This window comes from Capsella rubella, unplaced genomic scaffold, assembly GCF_000375325.1.
Source record: "Capsella rubella cultivar Monte Gargano unplaced genomic scaffold, Caprub1_0 scaffold_5, whole genome shotgun sequence".
Taxonomy (NCBI): Eukaryota; Viridiplantae; Streptophyta; class Magnoliopsida; order Brassicales; family Brassicaceae; genus Capsella; species Capsella rubella.
Window position 1 is genome coordinate 11,160,079 of NW_006238919.1, and position 20,332 is coordinate 11,180,410.

Here is a 20,332-nt window from a genome sequence, read left to right on the forward strand (position 1 = left end):
ATATTTATTTATTATATCATATATATCATACCAAATTGACATTTTATTTTTTTCAATTAGATTAAATCATTAAAAATATAATTCATTTATTATTTAAAAATTGGTAATAAGTCGTTAAAATCATTTAAATGTGATATATCCACTTGTTATTTAGTTTTAATCTTAATAGAAATTCTATATGTTTATAATCTCAAAATGTAGTTTATAATTTGATAAAACAATTATTTAATATTTGATAATAGTAATGATATGCAAATTGCCAATGGATGAAGATTTATTTTGTTAAGATTGTGTGAAATTAATAAGAAAAAAAGAAATTTAAAATAATCATGGGGGAATTTCAAAAATACCCCTTTTCTAATACCACTTTTTAAAAATATCCCTCTTTCTAATTTTATCAAAAAGACACTATAAATTTTGAAATTTATCAAAAACATATGTGAAAACTTATATTTATAGACATAAATTATCTTTATATGTGTATAAATTCATATATATATATTTCATAAATACTGTATAAATACATTTTAAAAACCTTTTAAAAATCATTTAAAAACCTTATAAAAACTGTGTAAACCTTTTAAAAACCTTATAAATACCGTTTATAACCTTTTAAAACCTTATAAATATTTGGATTTAGTCTTCAAGTAATAATGATGATCTTGATGTATCTTATCAATCATATAAAAGTTTATAATATTTCATATTTGAAAAAGGATATTTTTGAAAATAGATAGAAAAGAGGGGTATTTTTAAAAAGGGGTACACCAAAAGGGGCATTTCTCAAAAATTCTCTATAATCATTAAATAACGGTTTGACCAAATAAAAATTATTAACTAATTGAATTAATGATAAATTTTGTAGATATCATTTGTGCTATACTTGCTTGATTGATTTTTGAATATGAATATTTTTATGTGAAAATAAGAAATTTATGTGATCTACAATGTTTATTCGTATGATTTTAGTAAACAAATATTTAATTATTGATTTATTTAAATTTTATTTATATTTTAAAATTATATAATTTTTAAATTTTTTTATGATATGATCAGTTATGTATATATACTATGTAGAATTTGATTAGTTGATTATTTCATATGCTAACATATTTTTTTTTATCTTTTGATCATTTTTCTAAAAAAATGTTATCTTTGTTATTTTAGATATATGATGATTTTGTTTTATTAGATTTCATTCTATATAAATTATTAATTTCGAAATTATATTAAAATATTAAATTAATAATAAATATGTTTATGTATATTCGAAATATATTTGTTTACATATATTTAGTTTTGAATTTAATTGTCCACTTTTTGTGGTAAAAGATTATTATGATTTCTATAAATATAGATTGTTTTTGTTTTTTTTTGTTTTTTTTTTTTGCTGTCATTAATTCTGTTTGGCAACTGGTTTTATTTTCATGAAATTTGTTTTTAAAATTGGGGGTGTTTGGCTTCAAGTTGTCCTTCCCAATTAATAGTATAGATTAATGGGAAAGATATCCCAATATTTTGGATTTAAAGTTATGACAGGATATAAAGAGAGAATTAGAAAAGATTTAAACCCAAAAAATAAATAACCCTTATGGAAAAATGTAAATAGATTCATCGGTCAAATATTCTATGTCTCTATTTTAGCCTTTGTATATTAAAAGATTTATTATATGACTGTTAATGATATCGAAATTAAGTTAAAAGTTTTTTTTTTTTTTGCTAAGAATGTAAATATTTCATTAAAATGAAAATTTAGTTTAGGTTACAATCCAAGATTATAAACCTATAACAAATGGTCCCATGGCAAAAAAAAATAAATAAATAAAAAAATAAAATATTGGTGAGAATCACATAGTACAATTAAGTGGAAGACCTAAAGATCCGTTACAGAGTACTTTCAAATTTTGACATCGCATTTAATTTATAGAAACGTTTATTTTTATGTACTTGTAAATTTTGGTTAATTATTAATTTATGGATTGGATGTATACGAATAATACCAATAAAGAAGAAGTGGGTTTGGTGGGCTATGTGAGCAGTAGGGCTGGTTAAAAAGCCCATAAGATAGATAACATGAATAAGAAAAAGAAGTGTATGAGGTGTCAGGAGATCATTGGCTGGAAAAAGCGGGTGAAGAAGTTGTTGTACTGTCGAGGAATCTTCTAATCAAGTAGGGTTTTAGTTTAATGAGCCACCGTGTCTCGATTCTATCATCTCATCTCTCACCTGTCTCCGCCGTCATGGCTTCCGAGAAAGAAGCTGCTCTCGCCGCTACTCCTTCCGATTCTCCCACCATGTAATAAAACTTCTTTATATCTCTCCCTCCCTGTTGCCATCTTCTTATTTGTTTGTAGATCATCTGTGATCATTTTTATTAAGTGGATTTTTTTGAAATGATAGATGAAATTAATAATTTTTATTTGAAATTTAATCAAGCTGTAGCTTTTGTGTTCTATAATAATTGCACTTTTGGTGTTTGTTTAGCTGATGATATTTTAAAGGACTAAAAGTAATAAAACTGTCTTCTGTAATGCAGTTGTGAAGATGGTTCTTCCTTTCTGTTAACTATGTAATGATGGATCATGAGTACAGTTGTGGGAGTATGTATATATGATTGAGGTGCTTAGAAGAGTGAAAGTGTTGTTCTTGAAATTGCAATAATGTTTTGTTTACTTTGTAGAGTGACTTGAGAGAGTTTGTGAGAAGAGAAGGTCTTTTTCTGTTATATATTTGTTCAGTTCTATAACCTATCTCTAGACTTTTAGTTTGAATTGTTTTGTGGCGCTGAGTTTTGATGTTAACATTATTGTTTACGTTGTAAATATGCAGATTTGACAAGATCATCAGCAAAGAAATTCCATCCACCGTGGTTTATGAGGATGACAAGGTCCTTTTATATTCTTCTGTAACCCTTTTGATAGACTTCATATTATTCTATTTTGCACATTTAGTGATACACTAAGTAGCTCACTCTCCCTTGCCACTTGAGCCACTGTGACTATGCGACATAAGCATTCTATGTATTTCAAATATAACACGATGGCCTCTGCTTGTCTATGTTTTAGTTGTTTGTTTTTTTTAATGAAAATGTCAGTTTTAACAACCGAAATTAGTTTCTTAGTATCTTTACCTCTTGAAAACTTGTCAGTAGTTGTACATACTTCATTTAAGTGTTCCTGTCGTGTTTGCTAATATCATGTTGAATGTTTTTGCAGGTCCTAGCTTTTAGGGACATAACGCCCCAGGGTCCTGTTCACATCCTCCTTATTCCAAAAGTGAGGGATGGCCTAACTGGCCTCTCTAAGGTAGTACCTATTTCACTTTACACCTCTCAAAATTGAACTTTCGTAAAAAATCCAGACAGACATTAGATAAATGTACAGCATGGCAGTTGTTAGACTCGATTCCATTAAGAAACACAATACTAAATATTGTATTCTTCTTCTACTGCAGGCTGAGGAAAGGCACATCGACATCTTGGGCCGCCTTCTCTACACTGCCAAGCTTGTAGCAAAACAAGAAGGTCTAGAAGAGGGGTTCAGAATTGTTATCAATGATGGTCCTCAAGGCTGTATGTATTTTATATACAGCTTCACTTCTTCAATTAGCCTTATCATATTCAACACATGAAACATAAAGAGACATCATGATTGATGTTTCTCACGTTCTTCTGGTTTTGTAGGTCAATCGGTGTATCACATTCATGTCCATCTCATTGGAGGACGCCAAATGAACTGGCCTCCTGGCTAAAAGATCATCTTGAAGTGCATTGTTGTCCTGATAATAAGATTAAGAGGGACGCTTAGAGTTTGCTCCCTTTCGTCTACTGTCTCTATAAATAAGAAAGCTTGGGACTTGACTTTCATGATTATTATTATGCCAGACCTTATTTTATGTTATGAAAATGATATTTTGACTGTTATCCCTTCTGGAATCTTGTGCATTCTTTTTCTCTATTATTGACTCTGTAAAATTTGACTGCGTATAAAACTTCAATGATAGAAAAAAAAGAAAGAACTTGAAGCTTTTGATAAAACAGAGAGCCATGTTTGAGTAATACCAGAGACGCATGACTTGACCTTGTAAACATTGACTACGTGTTCATGATCATCTGACATAATATATTATTATATAAAAGCTTGGTAGCGGTCACGTCTTTTGACATTTTGATAATTTGATATGTCTATATAGACCATCTCATTACTTTTCAAATAAAGATTTGGTGGGGTTTTGTTTCTTTCCATCTGATCCAGTTCCAATCAGAATCACACCTGAAGGTGCGTGACATACCGCGGTTTCAAGTTTAGACTTTTCTCTGATAGTCATTTCACAAGAATTACCTCTCATATTTCCCGAGTTTACAATTTGATTCATGGCGGACGAGAAATCGAGGAAGAGCCTGACCAGCAGTGGCAGCAGAGGTTCATTCAAGACTAAGAATCCATTTAGCCGTGTGAAGGATGAAGACGCCAACAAAAACAAGACAAGACTGTCTATGAAGAAGTCTTGGTCCACGGACTCGCTTGGTCTGCTCAGCAACAGCAACCGGTTGGGGAAGACGATCTGTATATGTGCTCCTACAAAGCATGAAGGCTCATTCCGTTGCAGGCTTCACCGTTCATCAGCCACAAGCCATGGTGCAGCTGCTACACAACTTCATTTCCCAAAGCCTTTGCCTTCTTGATGACTAAATCAATAATGTCACATAATATTTTGCGGTTCTGATTTTTTTTTTTTTTTTTTTTTGTCGACTTGCGGTTCTGATTTTGTTGAAGATTGTTTTTTCTTTCCATGAGATGCATCCATCTGATATTCACGTGTGTTCATATAATGTATGTTTTTTCTTTTAGATACCTATATGTCTTGACAGAAGTATACTTGGAAAAAAAGATTGTTAAGAGAGAATACAGAAGTTTCGAAATTTGTTTAATGCTCTCATTACTACACAATGCTAGAAGTATATGTGAAGGTTCTTTCTCTGTTGACATGGAGAAACTAATGGTGAATGACATTCATATATAATGGAACTAATCACTAATTTCCCCATTTAGCTATGATCAATTCGTGCTTCGTAGTGTCTTCACATGCCTCTTAATCTTTAAGAACCGCCGAATACCTAAATCAGAAAAAAAAAAAAACAAAAAAAAATGACAAAACCATAAATTTGATAACATATGCATGTAAATGAATCCTGCTAAATCGGAACAGCCAATGAAACCATAGTGGGGTGGCTGGGGTCAGATATATATGATAGACTTGGGTTGAAAAGCTGAACACAGATGCTATACGAGCTAACCATTATAAAAGCTGAACACAGATTGACAATGCATACTAATTTGAGCCATTAGGAATACTAATGAGATCTATAAACGCAAGTTGTACTAGCACTGCATTAGTTCAACAGGTTTCAATGAGGGCTCGATTCAGGTTTAAGACATTGATCTAAGTAGGTCTAAGTAGCTACTATATATGCTATGTAGAGCCTGTGATGCTTCTCACTTAATTCTACTAATACAAACTTCTTTGTTCTTCAAAAATAAGAGAAAGAGTACTGACCGATGCTAGGACATCCGTGGAGAGCCCAGGCTTGCTCTGAGATGTCTCATTTTTAATCGATTTCTTCTGTCTAAACTGGCGAATCACCCTCTGTGGAAAGACTGGCCCTGCTTCAGCATTGCTACCTGATTCTTCCTGAATCTTTCGTTTCTGCCCACCACAAAAACAGGATAACACAAACCAAATATAAGGTTAGAGTAGTGAGATTTACAGAGGGAGAAACTAACAATAGAATTCCTCCTAATGAGAGGGCCTATAAGTCAACTTTAAAAGTTTTGATAGCAAGCTATAAATTTCAGACAAGCAGACATCGACCATATAAGAAAGAGTATTTCTGAATTTACAATATTAGAAAGAGTGAGTACCTTTTCCATTCGTGCATCTATCTCGGTCATGGCACGCGACTTCTCTACTTTAGAAAGATAAAAGTCCTTCTCTCTCTTTGCAGCAGAAAGTACCATATTTAATTTCTGTTCCCGTATTGCACTTTTGTATGCTGAACAAAGCAGTCCCTTTGTAGATTAGAGATCACATAAAAGTAAATGGCCAAGAAATTCAGCAGAGAAATTGTGAGGTTAACAATACCGATTTCTTCAGTGAGATCATCCCATTTAAATTTGGTCAAGTATTTGATGTTCCAAATATCATAGTATATCGATGACTTCTTTTTTCCTCCTGAGAAAAGAAAACAGCAAACATTAGTAATCACTTAAGCTTAGATTTAACCTGTCGAGTAATGATATGATTCATTAGGAATACCAATTTGTTCTCCATTCAGCATATCTGCAACCCGCTTAGCTACTCTTTTCTTCGCAAACTCCACCCACCTACAGTTAATGATCAAAATAAGATATTAAAAACCAATATAAAAAGAATCCAAATCATCAATGTGGAGAAGTGTTTGAAGTTCAATACGGATATCCAAAACTAGAACATAACAAACAGAAAATAACTGGAGGGAAACCTATATCCTTAAACATACCCTTCAGAAAACAATTGCCCCCGAAATCCACCAGCCTTCTTGCGATGCACTTGTGCTTCAGGATCTGAATAGAAGAAAATGACTAATGTATTAGCCAAATTTGAAATACAGTATCTATATGACCAAGATGTGTTTTTGACATTGAAAAGGACTCAAAAGGTGTAAAACCTCACCTTCAGGTGCAAGATAAATCCTTCCAAGTTCTCCAAATTGACAGAGAATCTGGCGAAGTCTAACATGATCCATGTGTGGTGGGATGCGACTTAAGTAGCAAACCCCTCTATTGTCAGCCTTAGAAGCTTCCTTAAGCAATTTCTCTTTCAACTTCTTTTTCTTCCTATCAGCCTTTTGATTCTTCATTTTTTCCTTGGAATCCTCCTCGGACATTCCAGTAGCAAGCTCGTGAGATTGATCACTCTGCATCTTCTTCAGCAGCTGCTGAAACCATCACAAGAACAATTCTTCAATTGACAATTGAACAAAGTCTGAATATTTATCAAACCTACATTGAAATTATAGGACTAATTTACACCAACACTTGCATAAATTCCTAGACCCTAAATACCTAGATACTGAAACTTTCAAGATGAATCTTATTCAAAATCTCTGATTTTTCTTCGTTTCTGAAGGAAAACAGAAAACCTTACCGGAACTAAGTAAGGAAGAAGAGGAAGAAGAAGAAGACAGTGACGTCGGCGAACTTGTACTCTGTTCGGACGACGAAGAAGAAGACCATGTGTGTAACTTTGTTCGCTAATCTAGGTCTAAATAAATTCGGTATTTTTGTACAAAACCGGTATTTTTGATATCCGGTTATCGTTATTTCGTATATTCATTCAAGTCCGTACCGGTCCATAATTTTTTTCTGCGGGAGAGAGAGAGACGATGTGCGAGAAAGCGAGAGTGATAGTGAGAATGCTGCAAGGCTGCAACAGCATGAAAAAGCTCCGTAAGATCCACTCTCATGTCATCATCAATGGTCTCCAACATCATCCTTCCATCTTTAACCATCTCCTCCGCTTCTGCGCCGTCTCCGTCACCGGCTCTTTACCTTACGCTCTGCTTCTCTTCGACCGTTTCGATTCTGATCCATCAACTTCGGCTTGGAACTCCCTTATCCGTGGCTTCTCCATTTCCTCTTCTCCTCTCTATTCGCTTCTCTTCTATAATCGAATGCTTCACTCCTCTGTTTCACGTCCCGATATCTTTACTTTCAGTTTTGCTCTCAAAGCCTGTGAGAGGCTACGTTCGATTCCGAAGTGTTTGGAGCTTCACGGTTCGATTATTCGTTCTGGGTTTCCTGCTGATGCTATTGTTTCCACTAGTCTTGTTCGTTGTTACTCTGCGAATGCAAGTGTTGACACTGCATCCAAATTGTTCGACGAAATGCCTGTTAGAGACTTGGTTTCTTGGAACGCTATGATCTCCTGCTTTTCTCATGCTGGTTTACATCATCAGGCCTTGGATATGTACAAGCGAATGGAAACTGAAGGTTTGTGCGTCGACGCTTACACGCTAGTTGCTTTGTTATCGTCTTGTGCTCACGTTAGTGCTTTGAATATGGGACTTATGCTACACAGGATCGCCTGTGACATCCAATGTGAGAGCAGTGTCTTTGTGAGTAATGCTCTTATTGATATGTACGCAAAATGTGGTAGCCTTGAAAATGCTGTGGGGGTTTTTAACAGGATGCACAAGAGAGATGTCTTGACCTGGAACTCAATGATCATTGGGTATGGAGTTCATGGGCATGGCCTAGAGGCCATCTCTTTTTTTAGAAGGATGTTGGCTTCCGGGGTTAGACCCAATGCCATCACATTCCTCGGCTTGTTGCTAGGTTGTAGTCATCAAGGTCTAGTTAACGAAGGAGTTGAGCATTTTGAAATCATGACTTCACAGTTCCATGTGATCCCAAGCATTAAACACTATGGATGCATGGTGGATCTCTATGGAAGAGCAGGTCAACTAGCAAAGGCCCTCGAGATGATTCACACGTCTTCCTGCCATGAAGACCCTGTATTATGGAGAACCCTACTTGGCTCTTGCAAAATCCACAGTAATGTGGAATTAGGAGAAGTGGCCATGAAGAATTTGGTGCAGCTCAAGGCTTTTAATGCAGGGGATTATGTGCTTATGACTTCGATATATTCTGCAGGTAATGATACGCAAGGTTTTGCGAGTATGAGAAAACTAATAAGAAGCCATGATTTACGGACAATTCCAGGCTGGAGCTGGATTGAGATTGGTGATCAAGTTCACAAATTTGTCGTTGATGAAAAAATGCATCCCGAGTCTGCACTTATTTATTCAGAACTCAGGGAAGTAATCCACCGAGCCATTCTTGCTGGTTACAAGCCAGAGGACTCAAACAGAACTGCTCCTACCCTCTCTGATGGGTGTTTAGGATCTGCTGATACATTTCACAGTGAAAAATTGGCTATTGCATATGGATTGATGAGAACTCCTGCAGGAACTACTCTCCGGATCACAAAGAATCTGAGAGTTTGCAGAGATTGTCATTCTTTTACAAGATTTGTATCAAAAGCTTTCAATCGAAAAATTATTGTAAGGGATCGAGTTCGATTTCATCACTTTGCAAGTGCTCATTGTTCTTGCAACGAGTACTGGTGACAACAATATTCTCAGTCAGGTATGACATTAGCTTGTTTTACTTTATCGGTGTTAGATTCGTGTGCCTTACACTAATTGATAGTTATTCGAATGTTTTACTCTTGTTAAGTAAGTTAGCTGATAATATGAGGTTTCCGTAATAGTTTGTATTTGTTCTATTTTCTGATTCGATGTTAATATGATCTCCATTTCCTTTTACAGAATTATCACCACAAGATTCCTTAATGGAAAAGTGAGAGACAGGAGATGAGACAATCATTGACACATGTATCACGTTGCTAATACATTTCACCTGTGTAATCTTGGTTTTTTGCTGCTTATAATGTTGGAAGCTGTTGGGTCTGATTAATGCTTGTGCATCATGTCCAACTCTCTACCTTGTGAATGTTGTCGGTTTTCCTCATGGTATCTCGAGCCATCAGTGGGCGTGATTAAAATTGTGGAGCCAGATTTCTCTTATAGATGGGTCAGACAGTCTGACAATGGTTTACCTTGATTTATAGATTCTCATTACGATTTGAGTTATAGCCCTCTACTTATTTGTTTCTTAGTTTTATAAGATTTGACCACTGTTTTTTGATTGGTAGCAGAGGTTGTGTGATTATGTTCTGGAACAAGAATGTGACAAAGGCACGAAAATCTCTGGGGAGGAGGAACCAAAGAAAAAGAAGGAACCCACTCCCAGAAATTGCAGAAGGTGTTAGACTTAACAGCATTCTTTGGGATTGCAACACTTGAAGAGAAGAACTGAAGCGAGTACCAGTGATAGAGAGCTTTTCAAACGAGGGACATTGTTGAGGTAGCTATGAGTGAGATTAAACTAAACTGGTATGTAAGTGGTTTTTGGCTAAAAAAAGATAACATGAAAAGAAAAAACAGAGAGAAGACAGAGCTGTAATAGATGTTTTTAGCTGGTAATAGAAGACAAAACACCAGTAGAGTACTACGTTGGGAAAAAAAACTAACGGCATGAAAACGTGTTGGTTAATGCTTGAATACTGGTTTCAGTTGTCTGATGATAACGAGAGGGTATGTGGTTTCTTGGGATCCAAGCTATTAAGATTGTCAAGTTTGGATTTTTATATGAGTTTTGTTTTGGTTGGTGTGTATAGGTTGTGCAAGATTTATCTGTCTCCAAGGGCACCAAAGAAGAAGAAAGCAGATCAGGGAGAAGAGAATGAGAAGCTTAAGAAAGAAGAAGTCGTATTAAAGGAGGAGGTTGAACATCTGGATTTGTATCAACAGGGCCAATCGCAGCCTCATGATATGGTGTATCAGCAACCACAGTACTGTTTACTTCCACCACAACATCAGAAGCGCAGCCTTTAAGTTTTTCTGAGGATTTTGAAGATTTCTTGGCTGAATTCATTAAGCCACATTCACTGGATGGAGATGAGGATTCCAACAGTCATGGTTTATTTGAAGGCTTCGCCACAGAAATAATGATAAAATGTTGCACTAACTGATCACAGCCTCTCAGTCTAGCTTGTATGCCTTTATAGGTTTTGTTATGAGATAGAAGATTTTCTTGTGTTTTGTTTGCTCTGTTTCCTTTATCGGCAATGTTCTCTGAAAACTTGATATAACATACTCTTACACATTTTACTCAACATTCTCTTATCGTCTTAGAAGATACACTTAAGTACTTAACACATACAAAGATATCTATATAAAATACTGGTGTCTTCTTCTTCTCCAAAGCATTTGCTATCCTTTGAAAACCAATATAGTTGAATCAGTATTCCGATTAGAACATATATGTGAATGTTGCAGAAGACTCATTTAGCTCATCTACATCCTCGATAAATGAATCATTACGTCCTTCACAAATACAATGTAGCCACTTTGTTCACTTGAAATGTATCCCCAGATCAGAGAGAGTAGAATCAGTTCTGTATAAGTCCTCTGTAGGCTTGTAACTAGCTAGAATGGCATGGTAAACAAGGACAGACTCCGGATGCCTTTTTTCATCAACGACAAATTTGTGAAGATGATCACTTATCTCAGTCCAGCTCCAGCCTGGAACTGTCCACCTAGTTAGGGTGAAGCTGGTCAGTTAATTTTGAATAAACGAAAATAAAAAGAGGAAAACAAACAGAATTTTAAGTTGTATATTCATGATCACGAAGATAATATCATATCTAGAAACAAATCTTACTGTAATCTATTCGAATCGATACATATATTTATCTTATCAATTATTTTGTAAAATTCAGATATATGTACACCGTCTTATTCACCCATATAAATAAAGAAGTTAATACATAACTAACCTACGTTGAATATCTCTTACAAAATAAAGACTTTATCTCTCTGATTGTCCAAAGTTACTCGATCGATGTCGATGCCTGGAAGAAACAAGCGCAAGGAAAGATCCTCGCCGGAACAGGAACCGGAACCGCACCCACCGTCAGGGATGCCTTCTTCTTCTTCAGCTGATGATCACTCGCCGTCGTCTCCTCCTTCGACGGGACTTTCTCTTCCGCCAGGTTTTCACTATACTCCGACTAACAAGGAAGTCATCTTGTTACTTGAACGGAAACAAGACTACTTGGACGGGAACAGAAACTCATCGATCAACCTTCCTATTCATCGCGTGAACATCTACGACTCCAATCCACAACAACTTTCAGGTTTGTCTCCTTATTCTAGAACATATTATATATTTAGGTTTCTTTATATTTACCAACTTTTCATCTTTAGGTTTATATTTATCAACTTTATATTTTTTTCTCTTTAATGTGGGCAAACGTTTACTTAGATTTGTTATTGAAATATGTAGCGGAATACACGAAGGGTAATAGTACAGATTGGTTCTTTATATCAAAGATGAACATGATGGGTAAAAGTGAAACAAGGCATAAACGTGAGGGCAATGACGGATACTGGCACCAAACAGTTGCTTCCATCAAGATTGACGCTGGAGAAGGTCTCATTGGCAAAAAAACCTCACTAACATACTTCCTGGGGAGACGACCACACGGCATAAAAACTAATTGGTTGATGCATGAATACTGGATTTCTCAGTCTCCTACTGGTGGTGGCGACGTAAAGGTTTGTATGCGTTTCTTGGCTCCCAAGTAATTAAGTTTTTCTTTATTTTATTTCTGATTTTTGGTGCGTGTAGGACTATGCTATGTGCAAGATCTATGTGAGTCCACAAGCACCAAAGCAGGATAAATCAGAGGAAGAAGCGAATGAGAGGAAGAAGAAGAAAACAGAGGAAACAGAGAATGAGAGGAAGAAGAAGAAAGCATTGAGAAACAAGGTTGAGCAGCAGCAGCAGCCTGAGTATCATCAACAGCAGCAGTTTTGGCCAATCCCGCGCGATTATTATCAAAACATTGCGTATCAAGAACAACTTCTGTTTCAGCCAGCTCCGCTGGATTCTTGCCAACCGAAGCCTCGTGATTTGGCGCATCAACAGCACCAGTTTTGGTCAGCGCAGCCTCATAATGTTGCGTCTCAACAACTGCAGTTTCAGCCACCTCCGCGGGATTCCTCTCAACCGCAGCTTCGTGATTTGGCGCATCAACAGCACCAGTTTTGGTCCGCGCAGCCTCATGATGTTCAACAACTGCAGTTTCAGCCACCCCCGCGGGATTCCTCTCAACCGCAGCTTCGCGATTTGGCGTATCAACAGCAGCAGTTTTGGTCAGCGTATCAACAACTGCAGTTTCAGCCACCCCCGCGGGATTCCTCTCAACCGCAGCCTCGTGATTTGGCGTATCAACAGCAGCAGTATTGGCCTGGCCCGCGAGGTTCGCAGCCTCTTGATATGACGTATCAACAGCCACATCAATTGCAGTTTCAGCCCTCCCCACTAGATTCTTATCAGCAGCAGCATTGTGGCATGGTGACGACGACCCCCCTCGAGGAAGAAGATGTTACTCAAAGTCAACAACAACAGCCGAGTGTTGCTCCTCCTCCGCAAGGTCAAGATTCAAGATCCGGGATGGAGATGACCCAAGAAGACGAGTATAAGGTTGAAATGTTCAGGGACCTGATCCGGGAATTATGCAATAATAATGAGGAAGAAGATGGTGTCGTTACTCAGCAGCAGCAGCAAAGTACACCGGTCCTTCCTCCCCCTCCTCCTCCTCCGCAAGGTCAAGATCCAACATCCGGGAATGTGATGACGGACCAAGACGGCAGTCATGGATTATTTAACGATGATTTATGGAATCCCGACAACTTCTTTGACATTGATGAATTATTGGGAGATTTCGAGAAAGGCCACGACGTGTGTGGACCTGAGAAATCATGAACTGAAAAATATATAGTGGATTTTCCGGGGTAATAATCCCCGGCGAGATGTAGGGTTTCCACGTTGGAGACCCGAACTCGTTAAACTCTGCGTCTCCTCCTTTAGGCTTCTTTAGCTTACTACAAACGAGAGATCGGTCAAAAGTGAGAGAGAGATCAGTAGCTTACTTTATCAGGTGAGCTTTTAACTTCAAGTGAGCGAGTGTTATATAAATAAGGGACACACATACATACGAAGAAGCATTGAATTCAGGATAGAAAGCAAGGATGAGCGCAGAGCACATAAAACCTCATATCTCTCAAGATATAACGATATCTTGGCTAGTCCTTGATTGCATCCATAGCCGCATTATTGTCTGATGCTAGTTCTATAGCCGATTGATATGCAGGTCACGTAAGAGCTTCAATTTTCCACATCATTCACAACTGTAAAAGCAAACGCCAAATTTTCCGTGTGTGTTGAAAGCAATCGATCCTACTAGCTAGTGTTTATTGTTAAACTTTAACAAGGGAGTTTGATAATTTGGTGAAATATATATATAGGAGGTTTGCTGTTTGTAATCTATATTAATGAACTCAAATCCAAAGAAACTTTGTTTTAAGATGCAAAATTTTAACGACAGAAACACTCACATATTTTATTCTTAATTCTAAAATTTTAAAATTACAATGGTAGGCCTTTTATTTATTACTTTGGTGAAAAAAGTAAAAACACAAAAATATCAAATCCAACTCCATTAGATAGGTTTTGAGATCAACACGGTTTAATATTTTCTTTCTTTCATTCCTTCCTTTACGATCTCGTCAAGTAAACCGGTTATTGTTCGTCAATCGTCAGTACTCCTGAAAATGTATCAGATTTGAAAGAGTAATCGTCGGTGCAGTCACCGACACTGGGCGTTTTTGGTGTTGGAGGATATAAAATTGCCGATAGTTCATCAAATGGAGACGGACGAGGAAGTTTTTGTTGTTGTTTCTTCTCCTGCACCTTACCAGTTACCATGTTGTTATTGTGTTGACTGAATAGTATTCATTCACAGTATCTTGTTATTATTATGATTACAATTTTTCTTATTGTTATTGGTTTCACTAACACATACTTTAGTCTGGCTTATATATAGATGTAAGATTTGGTAATGTAGTTACGTACTTGATCTTTTCTTTTTAGGAAATATATTCATACACATTATGCTTATTCTTGCCCCTAATTAATTACTTGTCTTTTCAAAGTTTGATGTATGTAATACTCTACTTTGTCAACTTGAATCGTGGATGTAAGAAAATTTTAACCTAACTTTTTTTTTTTTTTTTTTGTCGACAAAAAATTTTAACCTAACTAAGGTTTAAACTATTTGAAGTTTTCTAATCCAATTATTACTTGGGATATTTTCTTAATTTCAAGATGGAAGGGTATTTTCGTCACTACACTTCCTATGTTACAGAACACCAGCATAAACCCTCATTCATCTATCGCCGTCGTTGTCTCTCTTACCGGACGTTGTTTTTGTTTCCCTCCGGCGAATTCATCAGAGAGCGTTATCATTCATGGCCACAACAAGGTTCTCTCTCTCGCTCTATCTCTTAATCATCGTCTGTCAATGAACAGAACCTTTTAGTTTTGTTTTGATTTACCGTCTCTCTAATTGTTAGCAGGAGGTTAAGAGCATTCAAGAGATGGATGAAAGCGAACGGAGTTGATTGCAGCGACGCTCTCAACCTCGTTGACGACCAAAACGACGGTGTCTCTGTGAGAGCATTATGCGATTTGAAAGAAGGAGATGTCGTCGCCAATATCTCGAAACCTGCTTGTCTCACTATCAAAACCAGTGGAGCTCGTGAGATTATCAAATCAGCTGATTTAGATGGAAGTTTAGGTCTCTCTGTTGCTCTCATGTACGAGAGAAGCTTAGGTGAAAAGTCCCCTTGGGCTGGTTATCTTCAGTCTCTTCCTATTCAAGAGGATTTGCCTCTAGTTTGGTCCCTTCAAGACGTGGATTCTCTCTTATCTGGAACTGAGCTTCATAAGGTTCTTATCCTTACCATTGCATTCGATTCTGATTGTTTGATGGAGTCTTGGAATTGAGTTGAAGTCACTACTCATCAGTTTTAATTTTTGTAGGCAGGTTGTGAAGGAAGATCATGTTCTTATATGTGAGGATTGGGAAGAAAACATTTTGCCACTTACCTCTTCACTGCCTCAGAATGTTGATCCTGATTCCTTTGGGATTAAAGACTATCTTGCTGCTAAGAGTCTAATTGCTTCACGGTCTTTTCAGATCGATGACTACCATGGATCCGGGATGGTTCCTCTTGCAGATCTGTAAGTTTATACCTCACATTTGTTTTGATTACTTTTATTCGTCATAGGCCTTGTTAAGCTCATATGTACCAACCAAAGAAACTTGTTGGAATTGAGGCCAAGCATAATATAATACCATACGACTGCTTTCCTGTTTCAGCCTTTTTGGCTCTATACGCTTTGCATCAATTTTAAGCTGGTCGATGAAGTTTCGTATGTTTGTTTAAGGTTGTATGTTCAGGATGTAGACTTATAGTTAGCTACTTAGTTCATGGTTAGCTGACCATATACATATTGATGTTTTGTTCACTTCTCTATTCACTTTCCAGACTTCTGGGTTTTATTGCGTCTTGTATACCGGCCAGTTTTGCCTAGTTATCAGACCAACATTTGTTTATACATGTTGTCCTCTTGAGATTTTCTGTGTGTAGACTTTAAGGGTCTCGCCGTCTCGTTAGGTTCAATCACTTCGATTAGACCGAGGCTGTTCTTAGTCCTGTCAATGATTGCAGATTTAGCCGTGAATGTGCTGATTTTTTCACAGCCTGATTCACATGATTGCAGCATCTTGGTTATTTACTTGCAATTGTGCTTTTCCGTTTTGAGTCTTTTGCATGTGTAAAAAATGATCCTTAGACGTTGGTTTTTGTTGAACTAAATAAAAATTCTAGACAAAAACCTGTTGATTTACTCATTGTCCACTCTTCTGAATCTTGCCTGTTTACTCCAAATTGCAGCTTCAATCATAAAACTGGGGCAGAAGACGTTCATTTTACTGCTGAATCATCTCACAGTGAATCCGATACTGATGAATCTGACAATGGTGATGCTGTAAATGAGGCCAATGATGAAGATGAGCCTTCCAGTAAAAGTTCCTCCTCGCCTGAGCAATCTTTTGAGGAAGTTCCTGCTGAAATCACTGACGAAGAAGCCAACAAAGAAGAAGAAGAAGAAGAGGAGGAAGAAGAAGAAGATGAAGAGAACTCATCGATGTTGCAAGATGATCTATCCTGTTTAAAAATGATTATGGTGAAGGATGTTCCAGCTGGAGCTGAGGTATGCTTTTTGTTTTGGGTTGTTTATTACTAATAGTCAGAGTCTGTTAGAATCATATTCATTTGTATTGATGCCATAATCTCTGTGTAGGTATTCAATACATACGGGTTGATGGGGAATGCTGCGTTACTCCACAGATACGGATTTACAGAGCCTGATAATCCCTACGATATAGTAAACATAGATTTAGAATTAGTAACGGAATGGAGCTCATCCTCATTCACAAGCCGGTACACCCGAGCTAGACTCGCCTTGTGGAGAAAACTAGGTTACACAGGATGCGAGAGCCAAAACTCTGAATACTTTGAGATTTCTTCAACTGGAGAACCCCAAAGTGAGCTCTTGATACTACTCTACATAGTGCTCTTACCAGACGACGCATACAACAAACTGGATCTAGCTATATCAACAAAAGCAAGTCTCTCAAAAGAAGGAAAGAGATCTTCGTCCTCCTCTTCTTACGAGATAACAATCGGGAAACACAAGTTCAAGCTTGGACAAAGTGGAAACGATGTTCTTCTCACAGAAGGTGTTTGTGAAGCTCTTCTTGCTATCGTGGATAAGCGAGAGAGCTTATATGGATCATTGACGTCTTTGGAAGACGACATTGGTGGACTCAAAGCTTGTTGTCTTCCAAGAGACAGGAGACTATATCATTCGCTTGTGTTGCGTGTGAGTGAGAGGAAGATTCTGAAGCAGCTCAGGAGCTACATCCGTACAAATGCCAAAGAGTTTTCCGGTGGAAAGCGCCGGAAGAAGGTGGTTTCAAAATCCTAGCCACACAACCTTAACTTCCTCCCATGGAATTTCCTATTTTCATTTTTTGAAATTTTATCTATTTACATTGCATCTGAGCATATTTGAACGATTCTTTTTAAATTCTATTTATCGGAATTTTATAAGATAAAAAGAGAGTGTAAGAATATCGTGAGTCTACTGAGTAATCTTCCGACGGAAGCAAAGAAAGCGTGACAAAAAGCCGGCGGAGTGTGTCAGAACAGGTAGAACTGTAAATACGGAGAAAGGTGAAGGGTAGTTTGATAGTACAAGACACGTGGCACGTGGGAGTTTTATTACAGTCTTTACAGAATAATAAAAACACAGAGACAAGACAAGTGCTTTAATTTTTTTTTTTTCACCAAGGGATAAGCTAAGCTAAGCTTTTTCTTTTTTTTCTTTTCTTTCTTTCTTCCTTATAAACTTTTTTTTTTTTTTTTACAGTCAATAACTCTCAATAGAGTGTGACGGAGAGATTCTTCTTCCTGGGTAGCTCTCGTTTTCCGTCTTCTTCTTCCAAAATCCAATCACATTTCAGCTTCTCTTAGGGTTTTCTTCGTCTTCCTCTGGATCTATGTGAATAGGTATGTAACTGATTGACTTAGCTAACTGTGTCTTGAATCTTATTTTTTTTTCGCTGGATTTCATATATTGTTGGATTTGGATCCTTGGATCAGATTTGCTTAAAACTTCTGCGTTAAGGTTGTTCTTTAGATCGTCCCTCTGATACTTTTTGAGTTTTTTACTCTGTTTTCTTTGGATTGGATTTGTTGATTTCGTTTTCATGAAGCGTTTATTTACCATGATCTGGTCTTTTGATAGATCTTATTTTGGTTGATTACCCGTACGAAAGATGTGTTGGTTTCTGTAGATCGTTTGCATTGTACTTTCTTCATTGTTTTTAATTAGATTTTTCTCTCCATTGTGAGATCGTGGTATGTCTTATTTAGAATTTGGTAGCTCAAATGTGGTTGATTCATAGAGGTTCTGAGTTCCTGGAGTGCTTGGTCATTTTTGTTTTAATTGGGTTTGAGGATTGTAGTGATTAGTAGTGAGCTGCTTTAATGTTCTAAACTGGGAATTAAAGGGTCTGTTTAGGGAAACCATTTGTTGTAAAATTTGGTCTTTATTTGCTGAATCATTACTTGTGGTTTACATTGGATCTTGTGTAGTATGAACTAAGCTCTGGGGTAAGCTTGGAAAGTAGGGATATGGCCAAAACCTCTTTGGTTTACCAACTTAGCAAAAAAGTTAGCAGGAGTTGGTGATCAGTTCTCCTACCGGCTTTTGCAGGCTAATAACTAGTACCTGACTGACTGAAATATCTTCCAAGCTTTCAAGCACAAGGACTTTGTTTTTACTGGTTTTGTTACTCTGCGTAAGGAGATTGTGATAGAAAAGGAGGAGGAGGGATGTCAAGTGTTCGGAATACCCATTGGTGTCACAGATGTCAGCGTGCTGTTTGGCTTCGAGCTCGGGATGCTGTTTGTTCATATTGTGGAGGAGGATTTGTTGAGGAAATCGATCTTGGACCGAGTAGCCCCTTTGATATGCTTAGAGCTCACAGGGATGTTGAGCGTGATCCAACCTTTGATCTCATGGAAGCTTTCTCTGCTTTTATGAGAAGCCGCTTAGCTGAAAGAAACTATGACCGGGAGATTAGCGGAAGACTTGGCTCTGCGGGTTCTGAAAGCTTTTCAAACTTAGCTCCTCTATTGATCTTCGGTGGACAAGCTCCCTTTAGATTGGCTGGTGGAGATAATAATAATTCAGTTGAAGCCTTTGTCAATGGCGCAGCACCTGGAATTGGTATCACGCGTGGCACCAATGCCGGAGACTACTTTTTCGGACCTGGTCTTGAAGAACTGATTGAACAGCTTTCATCGGGCACTCATCATCGAGGCCCACCACCAGCACCAAAATCATCAATTGATGCATTGCCAACCATCAAGATCACACAGAAGCATATCAAGTCATCAGACTCTCACTGCCCGGTTTGCAAGGACGAGTTTGAACTGAAATCAGAAGCAAAACAGATGCCGTGTAACCATATCTATCATTCTGACTGCATTGTCCCGTGGCTGGTTCAGCATAACTCATGCCCAGTCTGTCGTAAAGAGTTACCATCAAGAGGATCTTCTTCAAGCACACAGAGTAATCAGAACAGAAGCACCAGTACTGGAAGAGAAAACAACAGGAGAAGGAATATCTTCTCTAACCTCTGGCCATTCCGCTCGTCTAGCTCAAGCTCGACTCAAAACCGTAGAGACACAAACAACACAACGACTACAGAAGAAGGGCACTATCAACATCACCAGCAGCAACAGCAACAACATCAACATCATCAGCAACAATCACATATGGGTTACAGTGGATGGCCTTTTGACTACTAAAGGTTAATCTAACTCTCCTTGACTCCTTTAGAGCCTTCTGTTGCACTTTGGTCTTTGTATTTTGTTTTTGCTTTGTCATGTTTCTTTATCTCTTCTTTCTCTTACTTTGTTCATTGTTTACTGTAGATCTTCTGTTTCTGTGTTTACGGCTTATCAACTTTTGAGTTTATTCTGGAATATTGTGTATCTCACACATGTTAGCTTGTTATTGAATTTGCATTAAATAATTTTTAATTATATTAGACTTATGTATGTTTCGGCTGGCGCCAACCAAACTTTAGTCGATCTGTCTTTTTATATGATTATTATATGATAGTTTCATTCTTGATTTACGTTTGTGTTACTTCAACATTTCGTAAGCAAAAAAGCTGA

General features: G+C 37.2%; 7 protein-coding genes across 8 annotated transcripts; 6 read left to right on the forward strand and 1 right to left on the reverse strand.

Annotated features, from left to right (window-relative positions):
* Positions 1-2,161: 2,161 nt before the first annotated feature.
* On the forward strand, positions 2,162-3,976 carry LOC17887343 (adenylylsulfatase HINT1). Its single transcript, XM_006291944.2, has 5 exons — positions 2,162-2,296; positions 2,830-2,887; positions 3,216-3,305; positions 3,454-3,571; positions 3,683-3,976. Exons 1-5 carry the CDS (start codon positions 2,187-2,189, stop codon positions 3,748-3,750), a joined length of 444 nt encoding a protein of 147 aa, XP_006292006.1. The 5' UTR covers positions 2,162-2,186; the 3' UTR covers positions 3,751-3,976.
* A 294-nt stretch (positions 3,977-4,270) lies between these two features.
* Positions 4,271-5,138, forward strand: LOC17885845. Its single transcript, XM_006292928.2, has one exon. The coding sequence runs from the start codon at positions 4,373-4,375 to the stop codon at positions 4,682-4,684; it is 312 nt and encodes a 103-aa protein (XP_006292990.1). The 5' UTR covers positions 4,271-4,372; the 3' UTR covers positions 4,685-5,138.
* On the reverse strand, positions 4,876-7,271 carry LOC17886210 (pre-rRNA-processing protein ESF2). Of its 2 annotated transcripts, none has more exons than XM_006291536.2 (8): positions 7,186-7,271; positions 6,712-6,973; positions 6,539-6,602; positions 6,316-6,383; positions 6,142-6,231; positions 5,922-6,052; positions 5,557-5,706; positions 4,876-5,116 (listed from the first exon to the last, which is right to left on the reverse strand). In XM_006291536.2, the coding sequence occupies exons 2-8, from the start codon at positions 6,959-6,961 to the stop codon at positions 5,099-5,101; spliced, it is 771 nt and encodes a 256-aa protein (XP_006291598.2). In that variant the 5' UTR covers positions 6,962-6,973; positions 7,186-7,271; the 3' UTR covers positions 4,876-5,098. The 2 variants fall into 2 exon arrangements, with proteins under 2 accessions (XP_006291598.2, XP_023638415.1); XM_023782647.1 differs by having other exon boundaries at positions 6,712-6,976; positions 7,186-7,269.
* A 127-nt stretch (positions 7,272-7,398) lies between these two features.
* LOC17886899 (pentatricopeptide repeat-containing protein At3g56550) lies at positions 7,399-10,043 on the forward strand. Its single transcript, XM_006290404.2, has 2 exons — positions 7,399-9,188; positions 9,371-10,043. Exon 1 carries the CDS (start codon positions 7,424-7,426, stop codon positions 9,167-9,169), a length of 1,746 nt encoding a protein of 581 aa, XP_006290466.1. The 5' UTR covers positions 7,399-7,423; the 3' UTR covers positions 9,170-9,188; positions 9,371-10,043.
* Positions 9,920-10,800, forward strand: LOC17886049. Its single transcript, XM_023783302.1, is given in 4 exon segments — positions 9,920-9,997; positions 10,282-10,481; positions 10,484-10,606; positions 10,609-10,800. Coding segments are annotated over 4 exon segments (369 nt in total). The 5' UTR covers positions 9,920-9,974; the 3' UTR covers positions 10,632-10,800.
* Positions 10,801-14,898: 4,098 nt separating this feature from the next.
* On the forward strand, positions 14,899-17,710 carry LOC17884958 (ribosomal lysine N-methyltransferase 3). The gene is made up of 5 exons (XM_006290829.2): positions 14,899-14,994; positions 15,089-15,461; positions 15,559-15,755; positions 16,472-16,790; positions 16,881-17,710. The coding sequence occupies exons 1-5, from the start codon at positions 14,981-14,983 to the stop codon at positions 17,565-17,567; spliced, it is 1,590 nt and encodes a 529-aa protein (XP_006290891.1). The 5' UTR covers positions 14,899-14,980; the 3' UTR covers positions 17,568-17,710.
* Positions 17,711-17,922: 212 nt separating this feature from the next.
* LOC17885099 (E3 ubiquitin-protein ligase RZF1) lies at positions 17,923-20,212 on the forward strand. The gene is made up of 2 exons (XM_006291427.2): positions 17,923-18,151; positions 18,861-20,212. Exon 2 carries the CDS (start codon positions 18,980-18,982, stop codon positions 19,958-19,960), a length of 981 nt encoding a protein of 326 aa, XP_006291489.1. The 5' UTR covers positions 17,923-18,151; positions 18,861-18,979; the 3' UTR covers positions 19,961-20,212.
* Positions 20,213-20,332: the final 120 nt, after the last annotated feature.

Bases quoted from the DNA above. Each gene is read 5' to 3' on its own strand.
- LOC17884958 (XM_006290829.2), top strand. The intron at 15,462-15,558 runs GTTCTTATCCTT...TTTTGTAGGCAG, and splicing joins CTGGAACTGAGCTTCATAAG to GTTGTGAAGGAAGATCATGT. The intron at 15,756-16,471 runs GTAAGTTTATAC...TCCAAATTGCAG, and splicing joins ATGGTTCCTCTTGCAGATCT to CTTCAATCATAAAACTGGGG.
- LOC17885845 (XM_006292928.2), top strand. From the start codon at position 4,373: ATGGCGGACGAGAAATCGAGGAAGAGCCTGACCAGCAGTGGCAGCAGA.
- LOC17887343 (XM_006291944.2), top strand. From the start codon at position 2,187: ATGAGCCACCGTGTCTCGATTCTATCATCTCATCTCTCACCTGTCTCC. The intron at 2,297-2,829 runs GTAATAAAACTT...GTAAATATGCAG, and splicing joins CCTTCCGATTCTCCCACCAT to ATTTGACAAGATCATCAGCA. The intron at 3,306-3,453 runs GTAGTACCTATT...CTTCTACTGCAG, and splicing joins GCCTAACTGGCCTCTCTAAG to GCTGAGGAAAGGCACATCGA.
- LOC17885099 (XM_006291427.2), top strand. From the start codon at position 18,980: ATGTCAAGTGTTCGGAATACCCATTGGTGTCACAGATGTCAGCGTGCT.
- LOC17886899 (XM_006290404.2), top strand. From the start codon at position 7,424: ATGTGCGAGAAAGCGAGAGTGATAGTGAGAATGCTGCAAGGCTGCAAC.
- LOC17886210 (XM_006291536.2), bottom strand. From the start codon at position 6,961: ATGCAGAGTGATCAATCTCACGAGCTTGCTACTGGAATGTCCGAGGAG. The intron at 6,603-6,711 runs GTGAGGTTTTAC...TCTTCTATTCAG, and splicing joins GATTTATCTTGCACCTGAAG to ATCCTGAAGCACAAGTGCAT. The intron at 6,232-6,315 runs GTATTCCTAATG...TTCTTTTCTCAG, and splicing joins GCTGAATGGAGAACAAATTG to GAGGAAAAAAGAAGTCATCG.